The sequence below is a fragment of the Macaca mulatta genome, chromosome 6 (assembly GCF_049350105.2).
Source record: "Macaca mulatta isolate MMU2019108-1 chromosome 6, T2T-MMU8v2.0, whole genome shotgun sequence".
Classification (NCBI taxonomy): Eukaryota; Metazoa; Chordata; class Mammalia; order Primates; family Cercopithecidae; genus Macaca; species Macaca mulatta.
In genome coordinates this window covers 156,281,485-156,301,169 of record NC_133411.1, presented here as the reverse complement: position 1 = coordinate 156,301,169, position 19,685 = coordinate 156,281,485, and the positions used below count along the sequence as shown (strand labels likewise).

Below are 19,685 nucleotides of genomic sequence, written 5' to 3'. Positions count from 1 at the left end.
TCCTGCAAAATATTGGCCATATAAATAAGAGGTTGAATGGACTTTTTTATATACATTATACTCATCAATTTGTATAATGTGATGATTATGTCCAGGTATGGAAGTTTCTCATATATAAAATGAATGATTATTTATGTCTGTGCTTAGCAGCCAAATAACAAAACAAAGGTGACTAGAGGCTGGTTCCATGTCTCCGAGATGTCAGCAGCCTCACCTGCTGGCATGGAGCACAGAGCTGGGAATTGGCTGCCCATGTACCTGAAAGCACATTGGCTTTGGAAGGGCAGCCTGGGTCTAGCACCTGGAGCAAAGTCAAGGCCCTCCATATCAGTGAAGCAAGCCCTGTTTCTGTTCTGTCATTCCAAACCCTACAACAGGGAGAAGAAGGAATCATAACCAGAAATGACTGCATTCCCATATCCCATCTCTTTTAGAGTCTTATTTAAAAGATAAATAGAACACACATAGACAAAAATGTTTCTATGCTAAGGAGGCAATGAATTTTCACAAACCGGATACACTTGTGTAACTAGCACCCAAAGAAGGAAACAGATTATCAGCACCTCAGAAATTCCTTTGTGTCTAGTGATACTTTTATTGCCATTTAAATAATTTATAATTTTGTTATTAGGGTTCCAGTCACATACAGCATCCCTGAAGTCTGTCTCCTTAATAACACCTGGTGTAGGTCACTTCTATGGAATGCATACATCTAGTATGTGCTGATAGCTTACGTTATCTCATTTCTCGCTACTGCTGCCCTGTGTGGTTGCCATTGATGCACAAGTAAAGAAGCTGAAGCTCAGAGAGGTTAAGCCCCTGGCTGATCACACTTGAAGGACTGGAAAATGGTTTACTCATCATGAAGAGACCAGAGTGATCAGCATTGTTTCTGAAGCTTTTCTTAAATGCTGGTCACTGTGGAGATGTGCTGGCAAGATGGATTTCCAGCAGCAGCCAGGGGATTTCAGAGCAAAGTCTATTTTTGTTCCTTGGTTTGTTTTTTCAACCTCCCCTTAGCCCTACCACCCCACCCTCCTCCTTATTCCTGTCTCCTTTTTAGTAAAAAAGCCTCTCGGCCACAAATCTCTACAGCCGTGGAAGGCCTTTTGGTGAAGTTGGAGGGTGATGTAACCTTCCAAAGATAGTCATGTTGTCAAAGTGCTGAGAAACCTGTAGTGTTTGGGAGGAATAAGATCAAAGGGACCGGGACAGAGGTCCTGGGGGAGCTGAAGTGGTCAGCATGGGTGTGAAGGGGGAGGAGTGAGCATAGGAGGAGCCAGACCCTCTTCAATTCAAGCACACCCAGACACCATCTCAAGTGATGCTGTTCAGAGAGCTGGGACCTCAGGCACAGAGACAGCTGCTCCAGAATACAAAATTCTGGGTGCTTCAGGAAGGTGTCCACATTTGCCTATGGCCAGGGGCCTGCAAGGTCCCATCCACATGGAATAAAGTGCAGCTTGGGGGAGGCCAGCTCAGCCAGCCAAGTTCTTAGAGTCTGTCTGCTGAGCTACACCCACTATGGGCAGTGACTGGTTTGCATTATACAACCATTGGGCATCTGCAAGCTATTTTTGGTATTTTTTTTTAAGTTTTGGGCTCCACAGGCTAACCAGAATGTCATATCCATAAAAAAAAGGAACTGTTGCCAATTGAATGGAAAAATGTCAAAGTCTTTGCTGTGTGCTGAATTGGACTAACTCACACCAATTGAGAGCAGACCACTTGAGAGTAACACAGACCCTCAACTGGTTAGAAAATATTATCAATAATAATGTCAGTACCAAACCCTCAAGAGGCACTTACCTTGTTCTCCCATTAGGAATGGGCTAACTGCTTTACAAGGATTAACTCATTTAATTCTCATCACAGCCCAACATGTCAAACCCTATTATCCTCAATTCACAGACAAGGAAACTAAGGCTTTGGGAGGTTGTGTAATGTACCTGAGGTCACCTTGCTTATAAGTGCCAGAACCAGGACTCAGAACCGGGCCATCTGAAAGAGTCTCAGCTCTCAGATCTTGCTTTGTTAATAAAGTATGGGAAAACTTCTTATTTCTTACTTAATAAATGCCACTGGGTTGGTTAGCTTATTTGAAAACATGAATTCTACATTAGGATAAGATGGGAGAGATCAATAATAAAAGAAGTCTTTGTGTTGAGAAACCTGGGGATTATTTTTGTAAGAAATGCCTCCTAGAATTAACCCTTTGCTGACCACTTACTGCTGCAGGAAAGGATTTGAGGAGCCAGGATGCCTAACTGTCTTGGCTGTTATTTTAGACATAATGGTTTGCTGTTCTGTCTTCCCAGAGATTCTGTCCTGAGAAGATTGAGGAGCAAAGGCTTTCATTCAGATGTCACCTTTGTGATAACCACAGAGGCTAAGGAAAAAGTACTTACCCTCTGCCGGGCATTGCTCTCAGATGACAATGCTGTGCTATACTGTTTTACTAGTGAAGGACAGAGGCACTGGGAAGCTGAGTAAAGTGACACAGTTAGGAAGTGGTAGATCTGAGATGTGGATATAGGCTCTCTAGTTCCAGATCCTGCCAAAATTATCCATAACCTCTGTGCAGCACTGCATCCTCACAGTTCGTGGAGGTGGGAGCCACCAGTTTGAGAGGTTCCTGTTTCTATTGACTCCTGGAGACTTTTTCTTGCAGCTGGAAGCTGAGGCTGTGTTCCGTGCCATCACCATTGCCAGCCAAACCAATTGCCCTCTCTACGTCACAAAGGTCATGAGCAAGAGTGCAGCTGACCTCATCTCACAAGCCAGGAAAAAAGGTGATTTGTGTTTCCAAGATCTCGGAGCCCCTGATGGCACTGCGTGGTTCCTTCCCTCTCTGGTTGTCCTGTGTAATATAAATGGTGCCTACTTTGCTCATTGCCTTGCTCCCTAGGAAACCCCTCTCCACATCCGGTGTGGATGGGAGGATCCTGGGATTTCTCCCACTTGGCATGTAAGTAAACTGAGGCTCAGGAAGGTTAGGTGAGTTGTCCAAGATGGCACAGCTTGAATCAGTTTTTCTGAGACTTTGTACATCTTCCTTCTCCCCTTGACCTTTGATTTTCAGTTCACCTTGTCTGAGTTTTATAAATGGACATATCAGTCAGGATTAAATTGGGTGCAAAATTCAAAGATCCTGCTCAAACTGGCTTAAACAAGCACAAGTAAATAACCGATTATAGGTGTTTCAGGTATGGCTAGATCGAGGGGCCTCAACAATGGTATTAGGGGTTTGTCACGTGCACTCCTTTCTTGGCTGTCTTTCCTCTGGTTTATGTTCAGTATGAACAGTCACAGAATAGATGCTGAGAGGCACCTGTTGTCCTCAATTTTTGGTGGAGAGCATGATGGGAAAGTAAAATACACCTTTTCTAGCAGGTCAAGCAAAAGTCCCCAGGAGCACTGTGACTGGCCTGGCTTAGGTCATGTGTTCATCCCTGGACCAGTAAACACCCCGGGGATGGTATCTGGCCAGGATTGAGGCCACAGTGCAGATGCAGGTCACACATCCTGAGCCACTGAGACTAGCACAGGTTATTTTAGAGAAGGGGTTGAGTGGATCTCCAAAGCATGTGGGCCATCACAGCCTTCACGACCCTGGCTCTGTCCCTGTTGCCTGTTGACTTCTGCTTCTTTGCTCCACTGGTGTTAACTTGGGATTCCCCTGCTTGTCTTGTGCTTAGCTAAAGTTTTCAGAGCTTTCTTTTCTGTTTCGGTTCTCATCCTCAGTGTCAGACTCGTGGGGTCCGTTGTGAGGCTGAGTAAGTGATGAGTGCAGGTGAGAAGCTTCAGATGTGCAGCTCTGTGTTGCGTTGTGAGAGGATTTACCAGGCCCGGTGATGCGGTTGCTACCACTGCGTGCCAGTGGCCATTCTGGTAGTGGAGAGGCCCAAGATGCGTGATTCATCTACAAAACTGGCCTGTGAAACTCCACGTGTGAGTGACTGTGGTAGCTAAAAATAGTCTCAGCTGCCGCTGATGGCTGAGTGTTCAGCTGCCTGGCCTTCTGGCACAGGGTGACCCTGTTTTTCTTGCGAGAGGGGAGGCTTTCACATTGTCTAGACACCCTTCCTAGTTGACAGATTCTGGGGCACCTCCTTCCTTCCTCTGTTCTCCGTAGGCCTGCTGTTTTCTCCTTAGCTTTTAGAAGTCTCAACTGACATGGCGTGGTTGCTCCACTGGCTATGAGTCACTGAGCGAGAACCAGGAAAGCTGCCCAGTGCTCCTCACTCATTCTTGGAGAAAAGCAAAAAAAGAAAAAGAAGACATGTGTAGGAACTCCCTTCTGCCCTCACCCAGTGCCACACACACACCCCTGCCAACCGTGACCCCCCACCACCCTCATGCCCTCTGCTGAGGCTGCATTCTGACCGGGACCATTCTCCAGGTGACCTGGGGGCCGCTCAGGATAGGGTGTTTTAGTTATATGCTGGTCTCATTTCAAACTTCATGGAGAAAAATCCTAACCCTGAGCCTTTTGGCTCATAATTCTTTGGCGAGCAGAACTAGTACAGCTGTGTCTCCAGGGTGGAATGGGGGTGTTAGTTCAGGGATGAAAAACTGGCTGCTGAGATTGAAGTCAGTAAACATCTCATGGACCATCATTCTCAGGGAAACACTCAAGAGCATTCTGAGGAGGACAAAGTGTAGCAGGGTTTGCGCTTCCCTCCTGAGCAGGATATGGTTGAAGTCTCAGTGTGTTTAGTCATCAATCATCAGGGCTCTTTAACTGTATGGCTGCTCAGAATTAATATTAGAAAGCTACAATTTAATGAGGAACAACTATGTGCCCTGTACTGAGATAAACAGTTTAATTTTTTTTTATTATGTAGAATTCTCAAAGAACTCTGAGAAATAGGCATTTCTCAGAAATGCCCTTTTTCAGATGAAATTGCAGCACAACTTGTCCAGAATCTACCAGATGGGAGAACTGGTATTCAAACTAGTTGTAATTACTGTCTTAGCTTCTTTTACTCTTCCATGCTAAACATAGTCCAGAGGGAGATTTCTTCCACTTTTAAAATTCTGTTTCTTTCAATAGTAGTTGAGTGCTTGCTGTGACTTTCATTTCTTCATATCTTTATGGTCCTGTATCCTTTAGTGTGTAAGTATTTTTGGAGAGCCCTTGAATTCTCATCACATGGATTTTTTTTACTCTTACCCCAAAAAGCAGGGCTGTCCTATGTGAATCATTGCCATCGCTTCCTTCTTTTGCCCATGGCAGACATTACTAATTAATCATGAGTCTTTTCTACTGAGACCAGAAACATTATTAGAATTCTTCCCTTCATGGAATTCTAGGCAACCATTACCAATTGAACAGAGCTGAAACAAGGCAAAACCTATTTGTAATCCTGGCCATAGAGTGCAAACTTATGGAGAATTTCACTGTGGAAGATGGAGGACCAAAGTTAAAGAAGTGCAGGGCTGTATAGGGTAGCTTTGGCCCCAGATTTTGGCATAGAGAAACTTGGTACCAACCACCTAGCTATGAGCTAGCATTTGCTTTCTATATATTTCTATATGTATATATTTTTATATATTTATTTTAAAGTTTTATGTATTTTAAATTTAATTTTTATTTTAAATTTTTATATATTTATTTTATATATTTCTATATTCTATATTTTCTATGCTTTCTATATTCCTTCTTCTTAAAGAAGCTGAACAGCTTAGATCAGTGTATATTCCAATAGCCTTTATCCCCTCTCCATGGTTTGGGTAGTTAAGCCCCTAATTTTTGAGGCAGAATCCAAGAAGCTAGTCTCATGTTTGATGTGCCCTAGGTTATTGGGTGACTTTTAGCAAGTCATCATGTTAGGAGTAACAAACATGATAAAAAAAAAAAATCATGAGAGTCTCTAATCCACAGGAATGGATTTTACTTTATGGAACCAAAGCATATCATTATAATGGGAGGATCTAGCAATTTCCAGTGGTGGGGGCACATTTGGGACTTTGGGCCCCTACTGTGGGAAGGAGTAACAGCTAAAGAAAGCGATATTTACCAAGCATCCTCTAGGTGCCAGATGCTTCACATATGCCTTTCATTTTCACAAGCCTAAGAAGTAGCCATCATCTCGTTTCATCAATTTCAGAATATATCTATTTCAGCCTTGGTATACATGTAACCCATTACTAGAGCAAGAACTGGAGCATTTTAGTGTCTCTGAAATGAGGATGAATCTTAAAATCAATATGTATATTTTATTTTATTTTTCCTCAAATTTTAATTTGCCTCAAAATTTGAGAATTAACACTGCATCTAACAACCAATTGCTTCTTTTAATCTAGGGAATACAAACTTGGTCACATTTAGCAGATGGGAAAGCAGGGGCTTAGAAAAGGTGGGAACATGGACTTGAACCCAGGTCTGTCTGACTGTGAGACACAGTCCTGGGTAGGCTTAGGAGTTAAATTAAATAGGCTGGGCCCAGTGCAGCACATACTTTATGCTAACCCCTTGTCTATTTCCTGTCCCTGCTAGGAAACGTGGTGTTTGGCGAGCCCATCACTGCCAGCCTTGGCATAGATGGAACTCATTACTGGAGCAAGAACTGGGCCAAGGCGGCTGCATTTGTAACATCCCCACCCCTGAGCCCTGACCCAACTACTCCAGACTACATCAACTCCTTGCTGGCCAGGTTGGTGCAGGAATGCCCAGCAGCAGGCGTTTTGTGAAAGCATCTCTTGGGGCCAGCTGGGTTGAGGACTGGAGCAGTCCCATCTATCAACTATACCAGAGTCTGCAGTGTGAACAATGTATTGGGAATTATTTTGCAGTCTTGAGAGTAGAAAAGAGGCTCTTCCCCATCCTATTTTAAACATTAATAGAATCATAATATTAATAACGGTAATAGCAGTTAAAACCTATTATGTGCCAAGCTCTATGGTAAGACTACACTCAACAGTTTCATTTATTTCTCCTAACAACTTTATGAGTGAGGCACTCTTATCATTTACATATTAAGTAACTAAAGGTCAGAGAAGCTAAATCATTGGCCTAAGTTCAAATAGCTGGTCATGATGACAATCAAAATTATAGGGAGACTCCTTTGTTGCTGCCCTCTGCAGACATGTAGGATCGTGACATTGCTCATTTGAGTCCATTTTATTTTGCTACAAAAGAGATTATCTGACCCCACCCCCTCACTTTCTAGATGGGGTAACTGAGCCCAGGGAGGGGAAGAAACTCATCCAAGCTCGTATTTCTAGTAAGAGGTAGAGGAGAGATTCCAAACCCAAGTAGTCAGATTCCAAACCCAAGTAGTCAGAGTCCAAACCCTCACAGTAGACACAAGATTCTAAGCTCCCAGTGTGTGTGCCTCCAGCCATCTCTCCTGTTCATGTGGGGCTTTTCTCCTTTGCCAGTGGGGATCTGCAACTGTCTGGGAGTGCCCACTGCACCTTCAGCACTGCCCAGAAAGCAATTGGAAAGGACAACTTCACAGCCATTCCTGAGGGCACCAATGGTGTGGAGGAGCGGATGTCTGTCATCTGGGACAAGGCTGTGGTAAGGCATGGAGGTCATGGGAGGGTGGCCAGGGCCGAAACATCCATGGGCCAGATCAGAACCTCCTGTCACCAGTTGGGCTGGTTACACTGCAAGTGCAGATGGGATCTCGTACCTGCTGAGATGTCTCTGGAACCATGTGGCTCAGGCATTGTGGAAAATTTCCTTCTAGTATGATGAATCCTAAGGTCTCGCATTGTGAAGGAGGCTTCCTCATCTAGACTGTTAGGACTAGGAACCAGACATGCAACTCCTTCATCTGAGTGAACAATAGCCTGTACTTAAAATAATAGTGAGTTAATTCTTTTTGTTTGGATAGTTTTATGAAAGAACTGGATATAATCCTTTGAAATGATAAGCAATGAGTCTGTGTCTAGACCAAAGTCATCTTGCTTATCAAGGATGCCCTGTACTGAGGGCATATGGTCATTCAGGCGATACAAGTGATTATCTCTAAATGTCTTCTGGCAAGTGGCCTGTTTCATTTTCCTTGTTCATATCACAAGGACTGACAAAAGAAAGAACCATTCAAATTAAGACTCTCTTAAAGATTTTAGTAAAATAAATAATTATCTCATTATTAAGTTGATTACTCCTCTATGTTTCATTTTAAAAATCCTAAAAACATTCTTATCAGGGTTATGTATACTAATGCCTCATTAATCTACACAGTGTAATTTCACTGAGTTTTCTTTTTCCTCTTTGCTCCCAGGAAGCTCAAAGCTAGGTTTTAAACTCAATTCTTTCTGTAAAGAGGCTTTTTGGTTTGAAAAGAGGGAAAATATAAATATTGTTGTCTGTTCTCTCACATAGTGTTTCTTTTTTCATATACTGCAGAGCAATACGTATATATTTATCCTGGCACTATTTGGAATAGTTCCAAGATAATGTATATTTTTAAATTACCAACGTGACACATGCTCAGTAAAGAATATTTGTAAACTACAGACAAGCACACACTGGAAAGAAAACAAAAATATCTCGATTCCACAACCCAGAGAACCCATTGTTATCATTTGGGTGAGGTTCTTTCATATTTATTCTATGCACACGACATATACAAACACAAATACATATCTAAAGGATGGGATTATAATCACATTTGTTTTTACTGTGAACCCTCTATAATTCTTTTTGAAATTAGAAGTAAATTAGTAAGTAAATGTAAGAACATACAGAGAAACGTGCTTACTTCAGGAGCAGTAACTTCAATCTTTAACCATGTGTTTGACCATTTTGCCTGGGTAGTCATGACAGCCCAACTAATTCGAGCTTGCTGAGTGAGGTTCTGTAGCTCACCACCTTTTCAGGTGGCTCCTCTTTGTATTTCTGTGCCTTTGTTGGTCATCTTTCTCTGAGTTCAGAAGCCCTCAATTGATATGTATGTAGCTATAGCTATAGATATAGAAGTAATTTCTTATATTTCAATAGGCCACAGGGAAAATGGATGAAAACCAGTTCGTGGCTGTGACAAGCACAAACGCTGCCAAGATCTTCAACCTGTATCCCCGCAAGGGAAGAATATCTGTGGGTTCTGACAGCGACCTAGTCATCTGGGATCCAGATGCTGTGAAGATAATCTCTGCCAAGAACCACCAGTCTGTAAGGCTTGCTCTGGTGGGAGTGGAGTAGAATGGAGAATGCGTGCAAAGAACTTGGTCAGGAGAAATGTGTTTATGTGGTGTGCCAGGGTAGTTAGACTAGGACGGGTTGCAATAACAATCCATCCCCTAAATCTCAGTGACTCAAAACCTCAACTGTGTTTCTCCTGTGTGGGGAAAAGAGAGATCAGACTGTTACTGTGTCTATATAAAAAGAAGTAGACATAAGAGACTCCATTTTTTTTTAACATAAACTCAAGATTTTATTGTCTTCATAATAAAAGATAACACTTAGAACTGGATCACTTGGTCCTTTCTTTTCTTATCTCCTCCCAGTTCAAAATGCTTGCATCTTTTAATAGCCAGCATTCTCTTAGATTTGCAGTTGGGCTCAACGCACTCAAGTCTTAGCACAATCTTCTTTGTAGTTTTAGCCTTTTTCCGGACAATCGGCTTAGTTTGCCCACCATAGCCACTCTGCTTCTTGTCATAACGCCGCTTTCCCTGGGCATACAGAGAATCCTTGCCCTTCTTGTACTGTGTCACTTTGTGGGGTTGGTGCTTGCCACACTTCTTACAGAAAGTCCAACAGGTTTTAGGGACTTTAACCATGCTTGCGAGAGTGATATCGGCACGGGAAGAAAGTGATCCAGTTCTAAGTGTCATCTTTTATTATGAAGACAATAAAGTCTTGAGTTTATGTTCAAAAAAAAAAAAAAAAAACCAACAACAAAATAGAGTCTCTTATGTCTACTTCTTTCTATATAGACACAGTAGCAGTCTGATCTCTCTTTCTATTCCCCACACTCCTGCTTTCCAAAGCAGGGAGGTCACCAGATGGTCTCTGCCCATCCCAGTCACTCAGGGACAGAGACTGATAGAGGCTCCCTCTCTACATATGTTTTCATGATTGCTGAGACAGGGGAACATGACCTAGTGAATGGTCTACTGGCTCTGAAAGTTTCCCCTAGACGTGGTGTACCTTACTGCCTCTTACATGGCACTGGTCTTAGCCAGTCCTGTGGCCATACCTAACTTCCGCAAGTCAGGACATGCAATGATCCTTTGTGTCTGGAAAGAGAAAGAATGGGAAATAACTGGTAAACAGCACTGATGACTTCCTTATGATGAGTTTCATACGGAGGATGATAATTAAAGTGCGGTATCTAACAGAAACAGGCTCGACACACTTATTAAAAATAGTTAATTTTTTTTAAGCACTTATGTTTCAGGCACTGTGTTTTCAATTCATTGGGTTTCCATACTTGTCTTCTACAGGTAGGGACTATTATTATCCTCTGTTTTATAGATTAAAAATTGGAGGTACAGAAAAATTAAATAATTTGTGCAGCAAGCAAATAGTGAAGGTAGCATTGAAACCCAGACAAGCTGACTCTAAACTGATGTTCTTAATTACCTGGCAATACACTAATGCATTTTGCTGGTTGAGTAAATGAAGGAGGTAGGGAGAAATCCCATTTTTGGTGGTAATGGCCTTTGCTTAAATATTGTGTCATCTCATGTTATTTAATTTGGAGCTAGAGGGACCTAAAGGCCACATAGCCTCTCTGCGCACCCACTCAGTACAAGACAGTGATGTACAGCATCCTGGATAGTTATCCAGCTTCTCTTTGAACACTACCCATGACAAAAGTTGACTTCCACTTGAGGACCTTAATAAAGATTGGACACTTCTTTTTACTAGGAAGTTTAGTCTTTTCTTAGCAAATCTGTCTCCAGTGCCTTCTACCCACTGGAAGCTTGCAGATGCATGGTGAGCTTTTCCCGGCTTGCCTGGTGAATCAGCAGCAAATGACACTGAAGGTCTCGAGCAGAGAAGGTACGTTCCTCTTTCTCCTCTTTCGACACCCTTACTGTGGCTTTGCTCCTCACCCCTGTCTCTAGGCTGCAGAGTACAACATCTTTGAAGGGATGGAGCTGCGTGGGGCTCCTCTGGTGGTCATCTGCCAGGGCAAGATCATGCTGGAAGATGGCAACCTGCACGTGACCCAGGGGGCAGGCCGCTTCATCCCCTGCAGCCCGTTCTCCGACTATGTCTACAAGCGCATTAAAGCACGGAGGAAGGTAAAAAGCAGGGGAGCTCCAAGGTGGTGCAGGGGCTTTGTGTCCCATTCACACTCAGAGATAGTAACCATGAACACAGGGCACTGTGATCTCTAGACTCTCACAGAGAAATTCAGTGACAGTCTTATCCCCACACAGACTTAATGTACTTAAGAGGGTGTTGAAAACTTTTGGCCAAAGAGAGCTTTTTTTCCCAAATGACTTTTCCCACATTTTTATAGTACTTTATTGAAAATAATTTAAATTTCAATAATTCAAAATAAGGCTGGTGTATTTTTTTTTAAAAATAAATTACTCTTAAAATCTGAAGGTAAGAACCAAGAATCCACACCCACACATCCCTGTCTCATTCTGTCCAGTGTTGCTCCACAGGGGCAAACACTTATAACATTTTAGTTACTGTATTTTCATTAAAATTTTATTTCTCTGATTTTATATATAAACACATGCAGAGATATATGTGTATATGTATAGGTCTATAGATACATACACGTGTGCAAATGTGTGCCTATGTATAAATGGAGGTGCAGAGAAATATATATACACTATATGTATTATATTTATATCTACTTAATATATAAATATAGAATAATATATAAGTAAACATTTATACAGTTTATATTGTATTGTGTATTGTATTCATTGTAACAATACAATAAATATAAATAAATATAATTAAAAATATAAAAGTGCATATAAATAAATATATTCACATATTTATATTGTATTTATTGTATTGTACTTTTTTATACACACACTATATATATACATATATATGTATATATATGTGTGTGTGTATATATATATGTGTATTAACCCTAGCCTAGGATTGTGGAATTTGAGCTCCACACTCCAGTTTGGACCTAATAGAGAAGAAGGAGACTTCCCCAGTATTGACCCTTTATTTCTATGAGTGTGATTTAGATTCTAAACCAGAGAAGTGTTGATGATGTAGAGTTCCTGGTTTTGGGGAGTACAGATACAGTCATCACATCACCAGAATCATTAGCATCTGCACATTCGATGGGCTTGACTTCTGTGCCAGCACTTGAGTCACTAACAGGGAAGGAGGCTCTGACAGGACTCTTGTGATGATCCATCCTGCATGGTCAGGCTCGTCTGGCAGCGCGTCCTCATTGCCTCCCCTCTGGCCAAAGTTAAGAAATGGGCGGAGGTTGTGTGCCGCTGCCTTGGGTGTTCTTACAGTATTTGTCTAATAGACTGTAAGCCCCTTTGCGGGAGGCACCGTGTTTCCCATGACCAAAGGCCCTAGTGCCTGGCACAAGGCCTAGCAGAGCATGTGCTGGGTGGAAGTTGCTGGCTGGCTCCACAGTCCCAGGGCAAGTTCACAGCCACAGCCAGAGGTCAGTGGGTCAGACCACAGACACTCACTTCAAGGCCTGCCCACCCTGGTGTGTGCTGAAGAGTGTGAGGGTGGAGCTCCCATGTGATCCATCCCGGCCAGGACCTGTGACCTCATGTCGTGACCTACCCTTCCGATCCCTCTGCTCCAGCTGTACTGCTGTTCTTCTGTTTCATAATCATTCCCACTTCAGCTCTCTGTCCTTGCTCTTCTCTCTGCTGGCTTCACTGTCATCCACACCACTCCCCGTATCCCCCCAGCCTCCTCCCTCGGGCAACCGCAACCCCATAACAAGGTCCTTTGATCCTTCAGATCGAAGCTCATCTATTTAGAAGGGCCTTCACTGACCACCTCCATTGTCACTCTATCATCACATCCTCCTTTATTTATTTTATACTACTTCTCCTTTCCTCAAATTATCTTTATTTTTACTAATTCCTGGCTCCTATTACACACACTGTATTCACCAATTATGCTGCCTAGAACAGGTCCTAAAATGCTGAATGACAGAATGAATGAATGGTGACATGCTGTTCTCTGGCTGCAGATGGCAGACCTGCATGCCGTCCCGAGGGGCATGTACGATGGGCCTGTGTTTGACCTGACCACCACCCCCAAAGGTGGCACCCCCGCAGGCTCTGCTCGGGGCTCTCCTACTCGGCCGAACCCACCTGTGAGGAATCTTCATCAGTCGGGATTTAGCCTGTCCGGTGAGTGGGACGGACTCATCAAAAAATAAAGAGAGCAGGGAAGGGGAAGATCAATGTTCTGAGGCCAGAGGGTGTTCCTGAGAATTCAACTCGAAGGCATTTTCCAGCCCAGTGCTGGTGTCAACTTTAGGGAGAGGGTTACTGGGGCAAGCAGGAAGGTTGCCTGGGTCAACAAGGGGTCCTGGTAAGAAAGTAAGACAAGGCAGTCAGGCTGAAGACCAGGGTTAAGTGGTGACTCATTCTGCCTAGAAATCAGCCCTGGTTGGGGGCAGAGGTGGGGAGCTGATCCCCTCTAAGAATTGATAGTGATTTCTAGCATTAGCCTATGAGTGCTATGCAACATAGTATGTTTTCTTTATTTGTCCAGATTAAAAGATAGCTTAAATTATTTTTATGCTCAAATTGCAGTAGTGTCTTCTAACCTAGGATTTTTATTATGTTCTCCCATTCCTAGTAATTATAATAATGCTAACACTAGCTACCACTGATTGAACATCTACTATGTGTTAGCCATATGATTAGTCTTACAATTCTTTAAGAACTTTCTGATATAATTAGAAAATAATCATTCAGTTGCTCCATAACCAGTAGTCTTAAAATGGAGAAAAATAAATGTAGATTTGCATTCCTATAATGAATAATTTAAATGTGAAGGAAGTAAGATAACAAGAAAAGAAAGACATTTAAAGGTAAAATCAGCATATGAGGAAAGGGTAAGGAATGAGAGAAGCAGAAACACGGGAGAAAGAGGTAAGGGAGACCTAGTGGAAGAAAGACAAAGGAAAAGAGTTTAAAGTTTGGAGGTAACTTTGCCAGAGGTCACATTCTGCTAGGCATAAGCAATTTTTTTCAAAGTTTTTGCCATTTTTTTCTTGTTGTTCTCTGGCTACCGTAATTCTTAAGCTTTTAGAGGCTCCTTTCTGAATAGATCCAATCACACATTGAAATTTCTTTTTTTGCTGTTGTCACGAACACCTGACCATCACCACTTTGCACTGTGAGATCTCGGGCAAGTGACCTAACCTTTCAGAACCTCAGTTATCTCCTCTGTAAAACAGATAAGGGTGCCTCTCTCAAACCATGGTGGTGAGAATTAAAGGAGACAATTGGTTAAACACCTAAAACATTGCCTGCCACAATGAGTGTCATGTCCTTATCATTGTTCTTCTTCCCAGTATTATTATCATGCTCTGGGTCAGATGAAATCTAGGTAAGAACTTGGCTTTTCTTACCAGAGGCTAGTTTCCGGGGCCATAAGAAAAGTCTAAAAGACCTGATAGACTGGATTGGAAGTTTCTTGGGAGGTGAGGCCAGCAAGGCACTTCCTATCTTGCACTCTTAAAATTAACCCAGTTTCTCTCTTGCCCACATCCCCCTACCCCCTACCCCGTTTTTTTCCCCCTTGGAAATTTATTTCCAACTGTAGGCACCCAAGTGGATGAGGGGGTTCGCTCAGCCAGCAAGCGCATCGTGGCGCCCCCAGGTGGCCGTTCTAATATCACTTCTCTGAGTTAAGCAAACCTTCCTCAGAGGGGCAGAAGCAAGAAGAGATTGTTTTGAAGCCAAAATGGTACACTGATGTTTAAGAAGGAAAGCGAATCCAAACGGTTGTGATCTAAAGAATCAATAAGCCTCAAGCCTTATGTTTCTCCAATGTTACGCTCGCTTGCCTAGCTTTACGAATATTGCTTTGTTTTCTGTTTATGCATAGCCTTGATTTGTTTGACTCCCCTCCCCCCATTTACATGCATGCAATCAGACAGGCCACTAAGGTAAAAGAGTCTGCTCTATCATAGTGTTGAGAGCGTGTGTAGTGCTGCATCTTATGACAAGGGGACAGACAAGCTGGGACGTCAGGGAAATGAACAAAAGGGACGCAGATTATTTGGGGTGAGTGGGTGGTGGGAGCCCAGAACAAGGTGGAGGGTGCAGAGGGGCTGGGGTAGGTCATGTAGGAGGGAGGTGGGTGGGTCAGGTGAGCGGAAGGGGTGTTGTATATTGTGTTGATGACGTACGTTATTTCCATGGAAGATAGCCACTGTGGCAGCTGTCACATCCCCACAGCCCCCAGGGTCTGCCGAGAAGGCAGGCAATCTTTGGGTTCTGTTCTTTGTCACGTCCCCTACGAGTAAATTTTGTTTCTTTGAACATTCATTAAAACACCAAAACACAACCATTTCTTCCACCTGCTTGATTGTGCCAGTGTTTGCTCAGGACTCTTTCTCAGTGTTGCTTTCAAATCCTTCTCTTTCCTGGGTTGGGAAGGCCAGGCAGGGACAGAGCAAACAACACTTCTCTTCCTCTTGCCCTCCCTGCCTCTTTGGTGCTCTTAAAAGCCAGCAGCTGAGAACATAGCACAGGCCCACATGGTGAGTGCGCCCACAGCTTAAAGACGCCTCCTTCTAAACACGGCGAGATCACCTCTCACTCTTCTGTCTTTGCAAACTGAGAAGAGTGGCACTCTTCTGGCATCCCAAGTTAGGATTTTAGCTCAGGTGAGGGAGAATGAAGGGCCTCTCTTACAAGCAGTTTGTGTTTGGTTCTCTTGATCTGAGATCCTGGCACATCCATGATAAATAGAATTTGTTTTGAAGGTTGGTTTTATTAGGTGTTCCCTAGTTTTTACCATCAGGGGACATGTCAGCTTAAGGGAAGTCAAGCGGGAATTTGGGAAAGCCAAAGTCAGTCTTGAGCAGAGCAAGCACATTTTGTGGCCCTGGTTCCACCTTTCCGTTCCAAACCATCTGTTTCCCCTTCCATTAGCAGCAACTCTGGGGGAACTTTGTGTCTCAGTCCTAGAATCTCCCCCAAGTGAGTGGAAGTGACATGATGCAGCCTTCCCCATGGGGCACCTAAAAGAAATTAGTGTGGGTGCTTGGATCTACCTTGTCTGTCAGAGTTGAATATCTCTTTCCCTATCATGCCGCTTCTGAAAATTCAGTTTTGGAGCAAGTCCTGTGAGCAAGGTAAGAATCTATAGAACCAAGATGCTCATTTTCAGAAGAAATATATTTAACCTAGGATCAGACTTCTATGCTCTGGGGAATCCAGGTGGTCGCACCTGTAACCCTGTGTGCTAAGTACTTTGAAGAGAAGAGCAGGCCTCAGACACCTTTTAAGTGCTTAGGAGAGACCATTATCTCTGACTGCAGGTTTGAATAAGTTGAAGACCAGAGAAAAGTACACACTGGGCTACAAAGGAATTTGGAGATAGCCAAGGAACAGGATTTCCCCTAGCAAGCTACCTTCTATTCAAATCATGAAAAAAAGATTATTTCCCCTTAGAATAGGGAGTCTTGCTATTTTAAAGCTCACGTGGTGCTTTTCTTTTAAGGGAGATGTAGTAAAAGGGAAAATGTAGCTCTTAATTTACAATTCAAAGATGTGGGGGTCTCTCAGAGAACTCAGAATAGCAGTTTTATGTGCAGAGAGAGTTTGCCAGGTCTGAAGCATATACCTCATTGACTAGGCTGTACTTTGGGATAGGTTGCAGTACTAGCCACAGCCACCAGATAGAGGAAAAGACACACATAAACTCACTTCTGAGCATTCACTTCTGCACTATCTGCTCTGCTGTTACTCAGCCCCTGAGTCCAACTCATCCCTGCACGACCTCTCTGTGCCATGAAGATAAGTCTTCCATGGCCAAATTGGTCATTCGCACTGCTCTTGGGACTTCCGGAGTGAACCATTCCAGCAGAACCTTTGATTCTGCCCAAGCTTTCCTTGCTGTGGGAACAACCCCCAATGCCCTCGGGAGGAACAACATGAGCTCAGGAAGCCTCTCTTTCTTCTCTTACCATTGCTAACTCTCCAAGCATAGAAATCCCTGGGAATTGCGAGAATAACTCCCACTATTTTAAAATTTATATTCAGATTTGTTTCATTTCATAAGACACATCAAACAGCCCTATAAAAAAGGTTTAGGAAAAGAAAACGATGGTGAGTCCTGGTCCTCTTTGAATTCACTGGCACCTCATGCAAGTGTAGGAAGGCACGCTGGATCTTCTATCCCATTCCCAAGCTGTCCTTTGCCATCTCATTCCTTGGCCTGCCCCCAACCCTGAGGATGCCCCCGCCATCCCCCCAGCCTCCTCATGTTGCCTCTGAACCCAGATGGCAATCCATCCTGGTTCTCTCTGAGGGCCACGGGCTTGGGCAGTGGAGAGGGTGTTTATGAAATTGTTGAATCAGTTACCTGTTGTAGAGATATTTCTTTTACTTCTAAGTTTTCTAGAAGTGGCAGGATTGTAGTCATCCTGAAAATGGGTTTCCTTCAAAATCCCTCAGCCTTGTTCTTCACAACTATCTGTACTGAGAATGTCATGTTTCCACAAAGGGCTGACACCTGAGCCGTGATTTTCACTCATCCCTGAGAAGCCCTTTCCAGTAGGGTGGGCAATTCCCAACTTCCTTGCCACAAGCTTCCCAGGCTTTCTCCCCTGGAAAACTCCAGCTTGAGTCCCAGATACACTCATGGGCTGCACTGGGCAGCCAGCATTCATTGTAAGTTCCCTCTTTGAAAACTGGTGTGTGGGTGTTCAGTTCTGTGTCTGGTGGGTATGGACAGACAGTAATCTCCCGTGATCTGTGCTAGCTGTGAAGCAGCTCTGGAACGTGAAGAGCTGTTTGGTTTGAACCGTGAACAAAACTGTGTTTTGAGTTTAGCTGAGATTAAAGAAAAAAAATTCATCAAGTGACTGTTAATGTAAACCTGGTTATTAAAATAACTATGAAATTACCAACATTGTTCTCCAGGCTTCTTCTTTGTGTGATGTGCATTTTCACCTATAATATTAAAATTGCACAGTAGAACCGAAAGGGTTAGTAAGAGGGGCAGGCAGATCTGGTGATAACAGAGTTATCTGGAGAAAACTTGGGGGCTTCTATTTTTGAAACTGAGTTGTTAGTTTTGGCCACCCAGCTTGATGGCCATTTTGAAACTTTGGAGAATGAGTTAATTTTTTTTCTGTGGATCATCAAATTAGTATTATACGCCATTTGGGATAAATCTAGCTGAGTCCAGAACAGAGCCCTAAAGCTTTTTGTTTTGGGGTTTTGTTTTCTTGGTCTTTCCCCTAATGCCTTGCTATTTGATTGTTTTGCAAGCATTTTCTGCTTCTTTTTAATAGCCTAGACTTGAAGAAAAACTCAAACTACGCCCAAACCAAAGTATATTTTTTAGCAAACGGATCCCAAGAAGTCAAATCAGTGTACGGAAGCATTATTTACTATATCTACTCTTAGAGCTTTCAGGTGCATATCGGCAACTTGAAGACTCTGAGAAATCCTGTGATAAAGAATCTTTCAAAACTTTGCCCAATTCAGGGTTCTCGAGCTTTTGACTACTGAACCCATACCATCTTCTAGCACGCCACCAAACCTATTTTACTACACCCTTTTGAGGGAAACACTGCTGAATCCAGTTCTAATTTGTTGTGCAGATCATATTTTCATTGCAAAAGTTAAACTAGTTTACTGGGGGGAAATTGGAAAGCGGAATTTTAAAGTCTAGTGCAACTGTAAAGTTCAGTCAGGCAGACTCAAGTGTAGTTGGGTCTAAGTGCTAGACCCTGACATCAGAGCATTGGTTCTTCCCACTTCGGCCCTGTGTGCCTTCAGTAAATGCTTCCTTCTTAGGAAAGCTCTTTTTTCTTTTCTTTTTTTTTTTTTTTTTTTTTTTTTTTTTATTTGAGACAAGTGTCTGTTGCCCAGGCTGGAGTGCTGGAGTGCAGTGGCGCCATCTCAGCTCACTACAACCTCCACTTCCTGGCTTCAAGCGATTCTCCTGCCTCAGCCTAACTGGGACTATAGGCGCGAGCCACCACAACTCGGCTAATTTTTTTTCTTTTCAGTAGAGACAGGGTTTCACCATGTTGGCCAGGCTGGTCTTGACTCCTGACCTCAAGTAATCCACCTGCCTCGGCCTCTGAAAGTGCTGGGATTACAGGCATGAGCCACCACGCCTGACCAGGAAAGCTCTTTAAATGTGGGACAGAATTGGTTGTCAGCATCTCCAGATTTTCATTTCACCTGCTTAGTAACCTCAAGAGAGGGAGAGAGTCCCTCAGTAGTTCCAGCTAAAAAGACCGATTCAGTCTGGCTTGGGGCATGTCTCACCATTGACCTAGTCACTGTGGCCAGAAGAGCACATGGGACTAATTGGCCATACTGGATAACATAACTAGCCCCTGAGCCACCTGAACCACATGGACTCCCAATAACTCCACAAAGAAAATCAATTTGTGTTAACTGAAGAGGGGTGGATGCAAGGAAGGCAAAAAGAGCCGTGGCCGTGGCACCATTCGCAAGCTTGCAGGGCATGAATGTTTTGCCTGGTGATGTGGAGGTTGGGACAGGTGGGGAGGAGATGGGATACCAGGGGATGACCATTTCTG

The 19,685-nt window shown here is 43.3% G+C and overlaps 2 protein-coding genes across 4 annotated transcripts in view; one reads left to right on the top strand and one right to left on the bottom strand.

Annotated features, from left to right (window-relative positions):
• DPYSL3 (dihydropyrimidinase like 3) overlaps positions 1 to 18,032 on the top strand; it is a 115,062-nt gene extending 97,030 nt beyond the window's left edge. For all 3 annotated transcript variants that reach the window (XM_001102251.4, XM_077937319.1, XM_015141156.3), the window contains exons 8-14: positions 2,672 to 2,792; positions 6,503 to 6,659; positions 7,387 to 7,528; positions 8,960 to 9,130; positions 11,035 to 11,214; positions 13,125 to 13,287; positions 14,714 to 18,032. In XM_001102251.4, the coding sequence (XP_001102251.1) occupies positions 2,672 to 2,792; positions 6,503 to 6,659; positions 7,387 to 7,528; positions 8,960 to 9,130; positions 11,035 to 11,214; positions 13,125 to 13,287; positions 14,714 to 14,802 (1,023 nt within the window). In that variant the 3' untranslated portion in view covers positions 14,803 to 18,032. The remainder of the gene's footprint in view (positions 1 to 2,671; positions 2,793 to 6,502; positions 6,660 to 7,386; positions 7,529 to 8,959; positions 9,131 to 11,034; positions 11,215 to 13,124; positions 13,288 to 14,713) is intronic.
• Positions 9,359 to 9,774, bottom strand: LOC708644 (large ribosomal subunit protein eL42-like). Its single transcript, XM_015141157.3, has one exon. It carries the CDS (start codon positions 9,739 to 9,741, stop codon positions 9,421 to 9,423), a length of 321 nt encoding a protein of 106 aa, XP_014996643.2. The 5' UTR covers positions 9,742 to 9,774; the 3' UTR covers positions 9,359 to 9,420.
• Positions 18,033 to 19,685: the final 1,653 nt, after the last annotated feature.